Source organism: Neolamprologus brichardi, chromosome 8, assembly GCF_056152115.1.
Source record: "Neolamprologus brichardi isolate AB-2024 chromosome 8, ASM5615211v1, whole genome shotgun sequence".
Lineage (NCBI taxonomy): Eukaryota > Metazoa > Chordata > Actinopteri > Cichliformes > Cichlidae > Neolamprologus > Neolamprologus brichardi.
In genome coordinates this window covers 17,710,364-17,728,277 of record NC_142111.1, presented here as the reverse complement: position 1 = coordinate 17,728,277, position 17,914 = coordinate 17,710,364, and the positions used below count along the sequence as shown (strand labels likewise).

Below are 17,914 nucleotides of genomic sequence, written 5' to 3'. Positions count from 1 at the left end.
TTAAAATATTGAATACTGTATTTGGCTTGCCGTAACCTAAAATCAGATGGTTTAATCCCTACAAGATGAATGTTAACTTTGTTTAAATGGAGCTCTTGTTACGTCAGGCATCACATCAACAAGTGTTTGTTTTTCGGCCCGCCTCTCCCTCTGTCTCTTCCCATCTTCCTCTGTGTATTGGATGTTGAGCCCTTGTGCTCAGTAACTCTTTTGTCCTCCAAACATTCCCTTATACTGCTACTTGCTGCTCGGCTGGAGACAGTACCCACTAGCACCTACTTTATATCAACAAAGGCAGTGTTTACTTCCTAAACACTAAAGAGTGAGAAGAACTGGATTCAAGTGAAAAAGGACTGTACGTCATTAACTGGTGAGTAACACCACCATCATGGAATGAAATTGATAATAACTGTTGTGAGTCTTATAACCTAAAATAATATATCTGAAACTCTCATTCTGAACATTTTTCTCATATGTTCTCAAAACAGGAACTGCGACAAAGATGACCTTGATCATTACTGTAACTGCTGATTCCTTGCAGTGCATTTCTAGGATGACTCTTGTCAAGAAGTCGGCTTGAGCCGGGAGTTTCTCATTAATACCTCCACAGTAAACGGCTTTTGTTGAGGAGCTGAAACTTGAGAGCTGTGAGTGGTAACCGAAGCTCCAGAGGGATGACTCTCCGTAGGCCAGCTGCCCACCTAAGGAGGACTCCAGGTTGGAGGAGATCAGGAGATGAGTCCTACTGGGAGAGCTTGATGTCAGAAGGGCCCGCTGTTTCTCATCCACCACGTGCACCGCGGCCCCAGAGCGCCATTGAAGGTGGCCAGCTGGACAGCTGGCTAGAGCACCTGCAGGCTATGCAGAGCAAACTTAAAGCCCCAGCTCATAATCAGGCTCGAGGGTTCAATGACCGAACAACATCCATGCCTGTTCTGAACAAAGAGCCAACTGGACGTGCTTGGAGACACACGGGTTTTCCCTCTTTCAGCAGGGTCTCATCTTCATGTGAGAGTTCAAGCCTATGTGACAGCTCGCTGGGCAGCCAGGAGTCCCTCCAGACTGGGGTTTTTTCACCTCCGGAGCGCAGAGGAAGCTGGGAGAGAGCCCATATCATGCAGGCTCCAGAAAAGGAACAAGCCGAACTTAGTTATCTTTCTCCAGTCAAAATTGGATGGCTGCCAATCCAAAGAAGAGTGATGATGGTTGCAGATACTTGCAACCAAAACCAATTTTTGGACCATGCTCCCGGCCACGTAAGACACATAACACCTGGTACAAAAAACAAAAAAAAAAACGTTTGGCAATAGAATATTTTATGAAATTCTTTTATCTGCAGTTAAATTAGTGAGGACGGAAGAATGTAGAGAAATTGAGCAGTTGCACTCTGCACCTTTCTGGAAAACCAGTTAGAGTAACACAATTTTAAAACAAGCATTGGCAAAGATTTAGCTTGGATTTGGCTTTGGCAACATTTTGAATTGTGTGATTTTTGCATGTTAGGGTTGTGTATGCTCATGGAGTCTGAAGCTAAGTGTTTTGCAATGAAAGTGACGGTGCTTTGTGGCAGGCACTGTAGAGTAAAACACACACAGTGCCACAGAGAGCCATTTGTAGTCAAGTCTCTGTTACCCAGGAAGAAGGCAGCGCTCTGGCATCCTTTGAAAACAGCTTACTCTGCAGGAACTCAGTGGATTCTCAAAAGGTTTACGACTCATTTGGAGCTATGTGCTCTGTGCCCAAAGAGAGAAGCAAGTCAATGTACAGAAATAATTCAATAGGAGCATCACCCAGTGATTTGATAATATGGCTTTGAATTGATAAGTTGCTGTGCTGTAGAGATCTGACTGAACTGATGCATTAAGCAGATTCCTAGTGACTCCTGACTGATAAAAATGACTCTGTTTATATTTTCAGTTGTTTCCACTCTAAAAAAAAGAAGAAAAAAAAAAGCTCTGAATAATTGTGGTTAAAACTGAAAACTTTAAGGGAGATGTGCTTTATTTAGGAAAATTGATATAGATAATAGAATAGTTAGACTGAAAACAAGAGGAATCAGCTAACCTGATATTGTCGGACAGACATGGACTAGCTATACCTTTTCCCTTTTCAGTCTTTCTGAGAAAACCTGTTAGCTAGAAGTTGGCTGCTGTGATAGCATCATATTTACCATGCAGGTCTTAGTCAGTATACAAAAATAGACAGTAAACATATTCCCGTTGAGCTTATTGTGTCATTTATTAGTTTGAAATCTTACTAAATATAACATGATGCACATTTTGAACATTTTGGCCACCATTAGCATCCAGAAGGACAATAAAGGTGGGTGTGCTTCCTTGTTAGTGACACCTCACTTAAATTGTTAGTTAATATTAATCTCTGGCTTTCTTTTCATCTTCCTCCCATTGCCCCCCAACCAGGGATTTTCTCTCTACTATTGTAGGGTCTTTGCCTTACAATATAAAGTACCTTGAGGGGACTGCTGTTGTGATATAAATCAAACTGAACTGAGCTACCCTATCAAAGTGCAGACAGATTAAAATCCACCTGACATAACATCTCTTTTGGAAAAGCTAAGATGCTAACAGCCAAAACACTTCAAAAATGGGGCTTTGCCTTTTCCCACTCTTTTAAATGTATCAAACACTGACCGAAAAAAAAAAATCTGTACTCCTAGACCAGTGGTTCTCAAAGTGTGTGGTGCGGCCCACTGGTGGGGCACAGAGTTCTTAAAGGTGGGGGTGCAAGTTACCTGGCAGAAAGGTCATGCAGAACTGTTTAGCATCAGAATCACTTTTATGGTGGAACAGAGAAATTTGCGGCAGTTACGTTACTAATATGCGCATCCACTGAAAAGCTGCAGCTGCGTGTGTAAGTTGCCAGCCGCAATAAAGAAGTGTACCAAAAAGTGCGAGCATGTGGTCGGGTCTGTCATGCATGCATGTCATTTACAGTGGTGCCGATACCCAATACTGGGTCACTTGAGACCCGACCAATGTTCGCACTTTTCAGTACACTTCTTTATTGTAGCTTTTCAGGTACATCCTACACACATTAACAACAACAACAACAACAGGACCTAGTTCATTCTGTTTTAAGCTGGCGAGGCATGATTGGGGATGCCGCTTAGGTGCGTCCGCTCCCCCGCAGCCGCACCACAGACCACGCCCCGGCACAGCTCTGCAGTCAAAAACAGGCTCGCTGCAGCCACTAAGAGTGAATAGTATTAAACTCTCACTAAATTATATATTTTTCATCTCAAGTTCACACTTTTCTGGATTACTTTTTTTATAAGACTAAAACTGAACTTTATTTTTCCATGTTGGCAATTTTCACATTCTGTTTAACTTGTTCCACTTTTGCAGAAGTGGTGCAGACTAATGAAGCAGTCTAGTGACAAAAGTTACAAATAGTTGTTTGAAATGAAAGTTGTTGGTTTAAAACAAAAATGACTGAAGGATTCACTGGGAATGAGATTATTATCTAAATAAAGTTGCAGCTAGGCTTTTCTGTCATTGTTTTGTTTAGATGGGGCTGAAAATATTTCTTCGTGCCATGTGGGGAACGATGTAAAAAGTTTGAGAACCACTGTCCTAGACAGTTATTACTAATGTAATAATATTTTTTTTGTAATTTCTCTGTCACACTCTTTCTTTTTCCAGCTGAAACTGAAACAACCCATCACTCCAACATTTCAGAAGAATCAAGCAACACCTAAGGCACAGTGTACGTATGCAATTTGCCACTTGTATAACAGCTGGGCTTTCAGCTGAGTGTAGTAAAACAAAATTCAGTTATGCAAATCTATACATTATGCAAGTGTTATAACTGAAAACCATACATAAAATAAAAGATTCAAAAAAAAATGTAAAGAGTAGGCTATTTGTCTGTCACCAAGAAACGTAATTAATGGCATAATAAATATGGTCATAGGGTAACTATAGGGGCTGGGTTAGCTAGGAGGGGAACAAGAGCTTATTTCAGGGCTGACTTGCCACACAGTTTACTTGCCTGTAATCAGCTCCTTGCAGCAGTGTTGCCCCTGTCCTTTTCCAAATGTTCCACACCGACTGGCTGGATGATCACTTTAAACGACATCTTCTAAAACAAAGTCAATTTCAAGAACAACTGATCGTGACTGTTGTGCCACGGTGTTCTGGCAGTATTGCAGGCAAAGGAAATGGGCACTATTAGGCCTGAAAAGCTGATGAAAAAGAGGTAGGGGCTGGCATGGAAACAAAAGGGCAGAAAGATAAGACTGAGAGATGCTGACTGACTGGAAAAGTGGCCGTGTTAATCTTTGAACATGGCATCTAGCTCCATCTGGATTTGATCTGAGGTTTGATCTTTCAGCCTTGTTCTTGTTTATACATAGATTATCCTGACAGGGCTCAGGCTCAGAAATCAAAGTAATCCATTCATGACTTTGATAGACAGCATACTTTCAAAGATAAGTAAACCTCATTAATATCTTATAAAGGCCTAATTAAACTGTGCCGATTAAGGTGCATGACATTTTGTATTTATTATTATTAACCATTTTCAAATAGTCTTTGATATAGGTTAGATTGCCTTGTCACAATCCAGCTGTTATTTACCGTTTAGTTATAATTTCTGTGCAACACATACTTTTAGAAAAACTGCTTTTAACACACAGCTTTTCCCAAGGTTTTCTGAAAACAATAATAATTACCTCTCAGTTAAATAGTCCATAAATATAGTTCAGTTGAACAAAAATAATAAATAGTCAGGTGCACACAATGGCCGAACTCAACATCAATCACCACCAGTGAGTTGAAACAGGAAACAACTATCTCTATGAAGGACTGCATCCAAATTTGTTTTATTGCTAGTCACTTTTGCTCAGCCGCCAGTGGATTTAAGTACACAATTTCACACCTGAAACCAAATGAATTTTAAGTCGCAGTTATTCCAATGAGAATCAACTCAGTTGCCCTGGAACTAGAAAATGTATTTCTCGTTATTTTCTCTCTCTCTCTCTCTTTCTGGTTGTTGCTGACAACAGAACAAGCAGAAGTAGTTTTAATCAGAGCTGAGGTCTCATTGCAGACATTTAGTGCCCTCTGCCTCCATAAAAGTCACATTTAACAAACTTGAAATGGTCTGGTGTTAATGAGCAAATGATAATAAAAATTGGATTGTGTGCTTCAAGGGCCTTCATGTTTGGACAGGGTGGTTAATTTTCACCCTGCTCACACTTACTTTTTAGATAAAACTCATGAGGATGATGAATAAATTGGGAGGGCAGGAACTCCAGATGGGTATTTGCCATATGGCCTTGCTTCTTTATTTTCCTCTGGGATATTATGGTCAGCTGTTGATTCAGGGAAATGGCAATTTGAGCTCAGCTAGTAGAGGTAATGAGAGAAGCTTTTCAGGGTGGTGGGGCGGGGGCTTTCTACAGACAGAAAAAAGCTATGTAATGATTAAAGCAGGTGAAAGGAGGCCTTAGAAGGGCCAAAGTCTTTTAGGAAGTCTGGGAAGACATTTGTCTTTAGGTCTAATCTTGTTTGCAAAGCTCTGCAATTTTCACCTGCGCTCTCATTTTCTCCCTCAAACTGAAAAAAAAAAGAAGAAACCCAATACAGATTACACGCACAAGGGTTATCCCAAAGTGAGAGCATGTTACCATGGTAACAGCAGCAGGTGGAAACGCAGCCAGGCAAGCAGTCAGGGTGGCAGTCAGGGCTGAGAGGCAGACCAGTCAAGTTGCTGTATCTCCTGGGTAAGGAGACAAGTGACTCTGGAGTGGTGCTAAATTCACTTTGCTGTGCCACTGTCAATTATTGACAGTGTCAACATTGCTCTACAGTCACAGGAATGCATGACTTGCATGTTTGTGTGTGGCAAAGACAGAGAAAGAGAGAGAGAGAGTGCGGGCGAGTTAGGACGTGAGAGTATGTGTTGCAGAGACTGTGACAGTGGATCATTTGTTTTGCCTTGATACACAGATGCAGAGGTGGAGAGAAGTCACGCCATTGCCACTGCTCTGGGTGTGAAGACGTGGCAGACACCTGATCAAGGCGCTCCTGTTATTAAACAGGTAACTGATAACAGGTTTTGGAATATAAAGTACCACATAGGTTAGGAGACAGTTTTATAAAGGAAGGATATGATGATGATTGTTATTACTGGGCCCATTTATGGCTGGAGATGCAAGGTATTTCTTTTTATATAATGATAAAAATTGTTGTTATTGTTGTTATCATGCTCACTTTTGCTCTTTTGCTTAAACCAGAATCTCGCATTTCTAACCAGGCTTGGTTATATACAAACAGCAATGTATCTATCTATCTATCTATCTATCTATCTATCTATCTATCTATCTATCTATCTCTATAGCTATATCTATAGATAGATAGATAGATAGACATTGTTGCTGTTTTTTTTTTTTTTTACCTTTATTTAACCAGGAAGTATCTCTCGCAAGATCTCTTGCAAGACTGTACTAGGCCTGACATATAAGAGAAATAACATTTTCACATAAATAACATTTTTTTCTAATGGCAGGAGAAACTAGATTATAGAATTAATCCCTTAAAGGATTTCTCAAGATAATTTATTGAACTAGAGCTTAAAAACAGACAAATAAATGGAGCAGTGGAAGGAGAGAGAAAGCGAGAGAAATGGTTGCAGTCTACAAATAGTATCTGACTTGATCAAGACAAAGTTAAGAATGAATGTCATGAAGTGATCTCTTTGTTCTATGGATCTATAAAGTTGTGCTAGATGATTTTTCTTTCTGGCAAATTGTTTTGTTTTTCCTTAAAATTCAGCCATAGAGTGCAATCGCTATAGTCACTTCAAATCAGGTAGAAACTCCCCAACATTGTGGATAATAATCCTGTGACACAACAAACCCCTATGAGAAACCACTTGCCAACAGTGAGGAGAAATAAAAACTTCCTTTCAGCAGAAATTTCTGGCTGCTGAAGCCACAAGTTATTGCTAAACCACACTCTGGGAAGGTGTCATCTGCTGTGACTAGTTAGAGTGAGGGGGAAGCAAAGAAAGAAAATGAAATCCAAAGATACAACAAACAATATAGGTAGAAACAGTCAGCAGGTTGTTTAGGCCCATAACAACAAATCAGGAACACGAAGCTGTGGATTCAGTTAAACCTGCAGAAAGTACAGGAAGGGAAAGAACACAGAGGACAAAAGCACATACTACAGAAGAGAGAAGGCACAGTATTGTCATAAGGAAACCAAGGTTAACACAGTTTAACGGGTAGTCTTTACAAACACAGCACAAAGTCATGGTCAAAGCAGTGGTGTGGACTTCCTTAAAAGAAAACTGAAATGGCTAAACTCCTTTATGGTTTATGCACCTTTGATAAACGAGGGAGATATGTCTTATCATTTAAAAGAGGGACATATCAGTGTTTCTCCATGCTCCATAAACACCATCAGAATGCTCCAGCCTAAGGACCAGAATCTTTGCTTTTCGCCTATTGAGGATAGAGTCTCATTGTTATTCTGTGAGGGATAAGTCACGCTGTGTGCTGGCTTTGCCTGCTGCTGCTTCCATTGCCACTGGGGCATTTAGTGTGTCAAGCATGTGGAGAGTCATCTGACTAAAGAACAAACAGCAAAGCCCTGAAGAAAGACAAGACATTTGACCTGTTGTTGAAATGTAATATTGGAAAGATGTCATGTTGTCAATATTTTATGCCAAGCTATGTTTCATTTTCTACATATGCCACTTAAAAGCAGCAGCACAGACTGAATGCAGATGAATGTGAAGCACGTCTTTTAATGTGTTGATGTATGACAAATCATTAACCATAAGACATCATCAACAACAGTAGGGTAGGACTGGGTTTTCATATATAATTAAAAAATGTTATCACATAAAATCTCATTTGTCCACACGCTGTAGGTGCCAGAAAAGCCTAGCTTTCCTGCTAATGAAGGGGACAGACCTGTCGGCTGGCAAGCTCTGAGGAGGGGCTGGAATACCAACAGGGTGTCAGCTTTCCCTGGAGGCAGTAAGACCAATGAGCTCCCCACAGGGACCAACTCAGACCCTAATAGGAAATCCCTTTTGATGAAAACAGCCAGCACAGAGGCCCTCAGGCATCCTCTGCTGAATCGCACAACTTCTGCAACAAGCAATAGTACGCAACCTTCAGACATACAGACAAACTCTGCTGTGGGAATCCTTATCCCTCAAAACAAACCTGGCTTCTCCTCCATCACCATCTCCTCCAGAAAAGTGAGCAGAACAGCTAGTCTACCTGGCTCTGATACCAGCAACCACTCTTCCCAGTCACGTGAGTCTCCTTCTCCACACAACAGCTTGGACCACCAGCTCATGGACCCAAACTCCAGGCATTTAACAGTGCAACGGAAAGCCACTATAGTCAAAGTAACAGAGAAAAGGGTGATTTCAAGTCCTGTATCAAACACAAACACAGCACGGACACCACCGGGAAGCAATGGTCTGGACACAGTGGTCCACAGAAGGAAGGCCACCATCATTAAAGTGACAGAACACAGAGAAAGCTACAGTCCAGGCAGACTGAGGGCCAAACACCCAGAGTACAGACACAGCTATAGTGAGGGAACATATATGGGCAACAACACATGGAGTCAGGAAAATCATTCACAAAATAATGAACAACCTTCTTATCGTCATCTGAATTTTATCCCAAACTCTGCAGCACCAAATACATATACTTCAGATCCAGAGAAAAATGGCTCGCGGCACAGATCCACACTGAATCTTTTCCTAAACAACCCTCCTGGTGTAGCAGCACCCACATCCTCAGAGATTTCTCCAAAGCCTGTTGGACAGCGATCGGGGAGGCTGCACAGACCACTGAGCTGGTATGGCAATGTGATTGGACACACTGAGACAAGCAAGGAGAATTCGACACAACCATCTGCCAGGAAATGGAGCGTTGGACTTCCAAAAGAGACTGATATCAACCCTTTGAACTCGGACAATCGTTTCATCAGTCCTGAAAAAGCAGTGAAAAGACCAGGTCAGCTTGTGGCAGAGACACTCATGTCAAAGGCCGGTGAAAAAGAAAGATTGCCTCTACCAAGAAGCACTTTGCAGGCAGAGTCCTCCAGTCTGACTCTCATCAAGGCCCCAGGTAGGTTTCTCTGTCCCACTTTGGGAGCCTTCTTGTCAGCACACATACTCCCTCAGTCTCTGATCTCCACTTTCAAAGGATGGCAATGTCTAAATATGCACTTCCTTTGTGCCATTTGTGTGTTCTAGCTTGAAGTTATTACACACCCGCCTAGGTTTGATACAGTCTTTCACTTTTGATGTTTTATAGGCATTATTAGATTGCAATGATATTACTTCTTGATCTGCTGACACGAGCCCAATTGTCACTCTCGGAAGATGTCTTCGCCTGTGTCGAGCAACATCAGCTAGACGCAAAGGCGCCCATCAGCACCTAGATATGCATTCTCATTTTCACCTTTTTTTCCATTTTCCCACGCAGGCCTTTGCATGCATAATCTATTCCTGCCCCCTTTTCACTGGCAGCACAGGGAAGGAAGGGAAATCACAAGCTGCTAAACATGGTGAAAATAAGGTATTAGAATGTGTTAGGATCTGGTTTGGCGTTAAAGCCCTGCAATGCAGCAGTTCTATTTGTATGTGTTTCTTTGCGCTAATCAGGTTGTGGGGGACACAAATCTGTTCACACAGTAATATTGTGGGGACTCGGGCCATCTGGATGCCCAAAATAAGTCTTAAAAGTTTTCTGCTTACTTTAAAATAGATCTAACATGCATTTTCTCACCTTCTGTCATATTTACAGTTCTGTGCAATAGTCTTACGCCATCACCGTTTCTTTATATGCTCAGAAAATAGGAACTAGGTGCAGTGACTTTTTGACAACATACATGGAAAAAAGTATGTAAGGCAAAAACAGAGTCTGTAAAATTGTAACAAGCCTGAAAGTCAATATGTGGTATGACTACTTTTATTCTTCAGCACAGCCTGAACTCTCTCAGACAAGCTTTCTTGTCATTTCTTTAAGTGGTCTTCTGGAAGAGTTTTCTGCAAGCTTCTTGAAGGGCATTCAAAGATCTTCTTTGGGTATTGGCTGCATTTTGTTCTGTTACCTGTCAAGATTAGAGATGGGAATCCATAAGAAGTTAGGGATTCTGATTCCATTATTGATATCCCTTATCAATGCGATTCCATATTAATTCTCTTATGGATTCTCATTGGGATCTCACTGGCTCCAAGTAACCACCATTGCTAAGCAGCAATAAATAAATTACATTCATGCAAATGAATTACATGCTGTGGGTCCAATGTTTGTGCATGTTCGTTGAAGTATTTCCCCTCTTTGTCGTGATCAGTGTCAGGAGTCGTTACTCATAAAAGTAATTACACATACTTAAAAGTAATGCAGTACGTTACTTAATTACTACCAGGTTTATGTTACTCTGTAAAATTGAAACAAACTGTCTCAAAATCAACATTTCACGATATAAATTTGAGGCAATAACCCCACAAACCAACACAAATGCCCAATTAGGACACACAACTTTAATATCTTTTTCTCAGTAGAATACAAAGTTGGCCGTACAAAACAATGACAAAAATCAGCACAATGATTCTGCTTTAGAAACACGAGCAGGTAAAAGGCGGCTGCAGTCTGACTGCTCATCTGTTTGTTATTTGTTGAAGTCCAGGGTCTGCATTCATTCAGCTTTCACTTTGGGATCTTGGCTAGGTTAGCGTTAGCTATCTGTGCAGAAGTTGTGTTAGCCGCATAATGCGTTTTTTTCTGTCCTGGGTGCAGTTTTCCACTTTACCATTTATCACTGACGGCATATATGATGACTCTTCAGCGAACAGCAGTTCCTGTGTGAGGTCTTTGGTGATTCTTTTTCCTATTTCTAAGGGCATGACTTGCAGATACTACTGGAAATTGGGTTGTTGTTTTTTTTTAGCTTAGCATTCCTTTTTGTTTTGGTTTCCTCAAATTCTTTTTAAGGACACACTGCACAACATTCAGAAATAGACAAAGTTTTTGGGTAGCAGCTCTTCAGGAATATCTTGTTGTTGCAAAAAATAATATTTTATGCCAGTCAAACTGTGTTATCGTTGTCATTTTTCATAGCTTCAGCAAACAAAGGAGAAATATTGTGTTTTTGACAGGCTGCCCGCCAGTGACAAATTGCCTAAAGATTCTATTCAAAATTAATTCTTTGCTAAGTTGTCTGGTATGTGTAGACACAACACTGGTTTATCCATTGAGTTATGTGTATTTTTTAATCCTTGAATGATTAATAGATCAATTTTAAGTGGCTTAACAAACAAAAAAAAAGCAAAAAACCTCACAAGGACTGGACTGAAAGTGAGTGAAGAGCAGTCAATGTCAAAAGAAAAACATTTGAAAGAACTATTGTGCAAGGCCACTCTGGCTTCTCAGAAGAAAAAGATAAAGAAATGATTGGTGGCTCAATACTTTTACACAGTGCTGTATGCACACAGAGAGATGGATACCACTACTAAATAAATATTGCCACTAAAGTTTTGAATAATGAAGCTAAAGTTGTTACAAGTAATCTATACGAGCCAAAAGCTTTGTCCTCACACTGATTCTAATTCCTTTCTGCCTGTAGCATTATATTCGATCCAAAAAATATTCTTGGCAAGAAAGCAAATAAGTGTATTTTCCAAAAATCTCAAAATTTCAAGTTAAGTCTTCACAGTGTGCAGTTGTTAAAACACTCAGCTGAAGCTATCTTTCGGAAAATCTGAATATCCAGGTGAATAAGTAAGAAGATCAGGGAGTCTTCTGCTGAGCAACTGTGTTTCTTGATTCATGATGTCTTTTCTCTGTGTGAAATTATTAATTATTCTTTAATCACATTCATTAAGAGTGTCATCAATTAATTACAAGGCCCTAGGCAACATCATTTAAATTCAACGTTTGTTACAGTCAACCACCAAATGAGGCAGGATATTATACGGTGCAGAAATCTGCGCCGAAGCAGGAATGATAGCTCCGAAACAGCCACTGTCAATGTTTTACTCACTCTTCAGTCACATCAAAGCCCTTTTGGATTTCAGATCCCCACTCCCAAAAGTCTCCAGAGGAAGTGACTGCCCTCAATGCGGCTGCGATCATAGCAAATATCAAACTCCAAAGACAACTTAGTAAGAAGAAAAAACCAAGTGGCGATTCTGAAACGGATTCCACTGCATCACCCCCGGGAAATTCTGGTATTATTACTTCTCTCTTCCTCTAATTATATATATATACTCATAATGTCTCATTGTATAAAGCATTTATCTTCATTAAAATAAAGTAAAACTATTAGTGGTTCAACATTTTCCCCACACACCTATACATCCTTAATTTAATCAATACTAATATGGTAAAATTCGTTGACTTTTACATACTATGCCAATCTGGTTCACTCCAGTAATTAATATGTCATGGAGACCCAGGGGGCTGCTGAGGAACTGTGCATTGCAGTCAGGCCTGTGAAGCTAAGCCATGTGTACATGAAAACACAAAGTAGTTGATTTCCTCTGTCTTGATAGTGACAGATGAGGGAGAACGTGCAAAGCAGCATCCTAATCACAGCCGACGCCTCAATCGGCCTCATGCTGAATTTGTTCCACTGAGTCTAGATGCTGAACAGTCATCTGAAGCTGTTTCTCTTCAGGTGAGTTTATTTTCTGTGCTAATAAAAGAAATTTGAAAAATTGATTTCATTTTCTAAATAAAAAGTCCAGAGCCACAGTGTAACCAGCCAGAGTAACTTCCCTCTCCTAAGAGTTTTTGTTTTAGGTTTACAGAACTCACAAGGCAAAACTAGCCAGTGTTTTCTTATAAAGGTTCCAAAAACAATATAAAGAAACCACTGTAATACAATTCAATATCAACAAAAAAGAATGACATATTTATACTGGCTTTAGGGTTTTTTTTTCCACAACATGCCTCACCGTGTATGCTCAGGTGCACAGGGAGTTTGAAACAAGGGTTGTGCTTAAATGTTTTCTCAAGAAGAACAATGTATTTGTGGTTTTGGCAGGACGCGTTGCAGAGGTCTAGACCAGACTTCATTAGTCGTTCCCAAGGTAGAGTGCGAGAGCTGGCGCGAAAGGCACAGGAGAGAAGGAAACTGTCAAATTCAGTAGGCCCACAGTTGGAGAAGGCACCCAGGCAGAGGAGAGCTCTCAGCACTGGGTCTACCTCTCTGAACGGTAATGCGCTAGCAGCCAGCCTCACCTCTTGTCTCCAGTGTACTGTCCATTGTTTCTGTGCAGCTGCAGTGGCTTTTTGCCACACGACTAATCATACACGGATACAGATTTAGACAAAAAAGGGGGGCAAAGGGGTGTTTGTCAGTCAGTGTTGTTTTTCTGAATTCGTGAAAATATTTCTTTTCTAATTAAAGTTAATGATAATATCTCCAAATATTTCCAAATCCACTACAATCAACAACAACCAACAAATATTACATTAAGATTTTGCAGTAGCTTCTTCAGGAATTATTTAATTGAAATTATGAAATGAAAAACCTGGATAAGTACGTTTAATAACATAGATAAAATGTTAAAGTAGCTTAATGCATCTTATGGATTACATAACAGACTGATATCCTAAAGTAAATCACTCTGATACACTTTATTACATTTTCTTTTCTTTTGAATGTAGTTAAAGATTTTGGAAACAGAAAGTGGCACACCAGGTGAAACTTTGACTAAATATAATAAAAGCAACCTGAAGTAAGATGTTAAATAAATGGTTTTAAAGACTTAACGGAGATTTTATGGCTCTCTCTGCCCTCTACAGGCTACAACAGAAAGGTGCACCAATGTCAAAATACCAGCTGAGAAATCAAAATGATCAGTGGTGTAATTACAAATACCCTGCAGAATGTGACAGGTGCAAATGTGATGGTGCAAAGTGCCTTGAGAAACAAAAAGAGAAGGTTACATGCTTTTTAAAAAAAAGATAATCTTATATGTTCAAATTCAATGTGACATTTTTTATGTTCAAACAAAAAGGAAGTGTTTTGTCTATTCCAACTTGTGTAAAAGAAAGACTGACTGCGATGCTTTGCCCTTGTGTGTGTGTGTTTCTAGGTAACCTTTTCACACACAGAGACAGAGCATTTTCTAGGAAAGACATGCAGCCCAGATCCAAGCTGTAAGCGCCATCTATGTTTTTACTTTGGCTCACTATCAGATGCTTTTGCGTTTTAGGCTTGTATCACTCCTGCATGTCTAGGCAGAGCTCTCCTCAGTGACATCTCCCTACAAATATGCTGTTCTTATCTTCTCTGTCGAACCTTTTGTGCATTTTTTCCTTAGGTTTTGTCTTATTTTCTTGGCAAACTTACAAAAAATTAACAAGCTGACATAGTTGTATACATATAATACTGAGCAGATGTTTTTGCACCACCCCTTTTCCATTTATATATGTATATATATTTCTGCTGAGCCACTTAACAGTGACCTATGAATCATTGAAGCTTCGAAGAGGCACTTCAAGGTATACCTTCGAGGAATAAACCAGTGTCGACACATAAGAGCCAACTTAGCCAACCAATTTTGAATTGTGTCTTGAAGCACTTCGTTACTAAAAGCCTGTGGAGGCTCTGGCTTGCAGGCAGTCCTTTTAGGTTGGAAATCTTGTCAAATTATGTCATCCCACTAGATTTTGATCCAAAAAAACGATACCATCTGTAAAGCGTCTCATTAGAAACAGCTTCATTTTCAGGATGACAATGATCTTAAACACACTGCCAATGCAGTAAAAGCCTTCCTGGGCAGGTCTGTGGCAGGGTCAAAACAGAGCAACAGACAACCATTCACACCTTTGACCAATTTAGAATCACAATTAACCTTACCCCACTAACTGCATATTTGGACTGTGGGAAGCCAGAATACCCATATATAAGTGTGACCCCCCACAGGGACACATTTAAACTCCATGCAGAAAAGTTCTGGACAGAGGTTGGATTCAAACCCAGAGTGCTAACCACTATGCTATTGTGCTGCCAATGTGGCACATGTTTGTGTAAATCTTCAATAAAATTTCCGATTTTGCTACCAAATAATGACGAAACAAGGGGTGGCTCAAGACTTTTGCACAGTAATATAGTTCCTAATAAATGTTTTAGTTTTTTTTTTTTTTTTTTGAGAACCGCAGATTCCATATCTAAAACACCATTTTTATTTTTGTACAGGACACCTGCAGATCTCAAGAGACAAAAAGAAGAAGAAAGGAGGGAGGTCAGTTTGAACAACAGATATCGAGCTGAGCTTTACAAAAAGGTAAATCCTCTACCTATTTTTCACAAAACAATCACAAATATATTGTTGATAGATTGATAGATTTATCAATTGTGACCTAATGGCTGTCAAAAAAAAAAGTTTAAAAATCAAAGTGACTTGATTTCTGTTCAGGAATGCAAGAGAATAAATGTAATTCGACATCTTAACCAAAAAATAACAACGTGCTTTACTTTTTTCTGCTTTTTTGTAAAACAGTACATTTTAAAGTTTGTGGATAACAACAATAAGCAAATGAAAGATGATCAGTTAATGAGACATCTCCACCTAACATGAGTTCAAACCATCTAATTCTAGTTGTCATCTCATTAAATATCAGCACCAGACGTTGTTACAAACACATATTTAGGTAAAACTTACGTCATCAAATCATTGAACATGGAGAATAAAGCAAATAACTCCTGTCTGGTAGTTATCTGCCCGAGACACTGAACAGAACATTAATAGCATGTATGACCCGCAGGCAATTGAGCAAGTAATAACACACCTTTCCCTTACAGCTCAATTAAACCTTGGAAAGAGTGAAACCTTTTTGCAGTAATGGCAAACACTTAAGGGTTTCTATGTTAATAATGCAGCCTTGTCTCTCTTCAGAACGAGGCCGCTGTTGAAAATAATGCAGTAAAGTGGGCACGTAATCCATTATAATTAGCTGAAAAAAAAATGGATTTGAGTGGGTCGCACGAGGCTGAGTTTAAAGGACTTTTTTGATGCAAATATCAGGGGGCATATCACATGGACAGCCTTTATTCTATTTTCTTGTGGGGCCCTAATATCAAATTATAACAGATAAAAAGACCCACAGTTACTGATAAGGTTTGTCATTTGCTTTTGGAGGTCTGAACAATGTTTTGGTTTGTAGAAAATTACACTTTAGTTACTGCATGATCCACCAAATATTCAGTGTTGCAATAAAAATCTAGCTATAGGGAGAAAAATCGACTTTTAAATGGTTTACCTTTCATTTTTATACAGTTTTTAGAGCACTAGTTGTTTGTTAATCTGATGAAAAACAACAAAGAAGCTTCAAGCATGTAGCAATATAAAAAATTCTTTACATAATTAAATGTCTGCTCTGATTGTTTACAGAGAGACCTACAATAGACTGACTTTTTACGCCATTGCATGATTACTTAAACTTTCCTTTGCACTTATTTTCCACTAGAGGGCGATGCTGCCTAACTTTTCTATTTTCTTGCACGCCTGCAAAAGGTTCTGTGAGGGAAACCTGATCTTAAAAAACACACTTCAGAGACATATTTGTCATGTTTAGCGACTGCTAGCGAGCATTCCTTTTTTGCCATTTTATAGTCAATAATTCTGACCCTCTATAGAAGTGAGTTTGATTTAGAGGAGCTGTAGTCTCTCTTTCTCCCCCTGCACCCCACACCCTGCCTCTCATTATGAAGAGAGACTGTGAACAGTCTCATTGTGCTGGGTGTATGAGCCCGTGTTCCTCGTGAAACAAAAGGCCCTTTAGTGGCAGAGAAATCCACAGCGCAGTGCCACCATTCAGCCGAGCCTGCAGACAGAGTGGGTGCCCACACACAGCTGCTCCTCCCACACTGCTGCTGTGGCAGATAATGCAGGGGAGAAGGGCTATGATGCCAGAAGATCCAGCGGGTCTTGAAAAAGGAGCTGGAAAGCTTAACAGTTTGGGTGAGAGGGTGCCATGTACCAGGAATCAGTCCTGTTTCTGCACATGACCTCTGAAGATTAAGGAGCATGCTAGGAGACTTTTGTCTGGACCAGATTAGTTGTCTGTATATAGCCTTTATGTTGTGATATGTGTCAGCCACTTGTGTGTTTTCTTGTTACAGAAACTGCTGGATCAACTTCTTCAAAGGAGCAACAACTAAACAACTGACCACATGGATGAAGATGTAGAGAAAGGCATAAAAGACTGATACAGTGAACTTTGCCCTTTGTCAGTTTAGTTTATTATTTTTCTAGAACCTGTCTTCTTATGTGGATTAAAAACATATATTCTCATACAAAGTAAAAAAAAAAAAAAAGACATTTAACCTTAATGCAAATTTATTGCACTTCCTGATCAAACAATATGTAGTAAGCAAAATCAGCATATCTCACTATGTGACCTTATCACAGATAAATCCAATTACATATTTGTTCATTCTTTTGCTCTTCTATCCAAATCTGGGAAGAATGTCTTTCTGTGCTTGCTTAAAACACGTTAAACTGCTTGGAAAGCGAGCAGTGAACACACTCGGACAGGGTCCTTATGGATTCTAGAAACATCTTCAAATCAGCAGTGCCTGCCGTTTAAATGACCTTTCTATGCTCTGTCACGTGGTTGTCCTAGCCACCCTTGTGGTATGCAATTTCAAATAAAGGTCGAAAGTATGAAATCATGTCTGGACAGTCTGTTGTGGTTTTAATCAAACATCCGCCTCGCCGATATGGTTTCGATTAACTTCTGTTTATGCAGTTTGTTGTCTTGTTTGCACTTGATTGCAAGCTGCCTTTGTTTTGAGACTACTCCATGTAATTGGATGCAGAACAAGCGTCTCACTGTAGCAGTGGTGTCTTCTGACAGTCACTTTCACATGATACCATGTGATGTGAAGCAGCGATG

General features: G+C 39.8%; 1 protein-coding gene across 3 annotated transcripts; it reads left to right on the top strand.

Annotated features, from left to right (window-relative positions):
* The first annotated feature begins 229 nt into the window (after positions 1 to 229).
* On the top strand, positions 230 to 17,647 carry c8h10orf90 (chromosome 8 C10orf90 homolog). Of its 3 annotated transcripts, none has more exons than XM_087844728.1 (11): positions 230 to 370; positions 489 to 1,256; positions 3,663 to 3,726; positions 5,973 to 6,064; positions 7,903 to 9,124; positions 12,079 to 12,231; positions 12,562 to 12,680; positions 13,050 to 13,221; positions 14,107 to 14,170; positions 15,213 to 15,300; positions 17,139 to 17,647. In XM_087844728.1, exons 2-11 carry the CDS (start codon positions 675 to 677, stop codon positions 17,175 to 17,177), a joined length of 2,595 nt encoding a protein of 864 aa, XP_087700854.1. In that variant the 5' UTR covers positions 230 to 370; positions 489 to 674; the 3' UTR covers positions 17,178 to 17,647. The 3 variants fall into 3 exon arrangements, with proteins under 3 accessions (XP_087700854.1, XP_087700853.1, XP_087700855.1); XM_087844727.1 differs by having other exon boundaries at positions 12,556 to 12,680; XM_087844729.1 differs by lacking the exons at positions 13,050 to 13,221; positions 14,107 to 14,170 and having other exon boundaries at positions 12,556 to 12,680.
* Positions 17,648 to 17,914: the final 267 nt, after the last annotated feature.

Coding starts and splice junctions, on each gene's coding strand:
- c8h10orf90 (XM_087844727.1), top strand. CDS start 675: ATGACTCTCCGTAGGCCAGCTGCCCACCTAAGGAGGACTCCAGGTTGG. Junction 1,257..3,662: donor TGGACCATGCTCCCGGCCAC/GTAAGACACATA, acceptor TTCTTTTTCCAG/CTGAAACTGAAACAACCCAT. Junction 13,222..14,106: donor TGGGTCTACCTCTCTGAACG/GTAATGCGCTAG, acceptor GTGTGTTTCTAG/GTAACCTTTTCACACACAGA.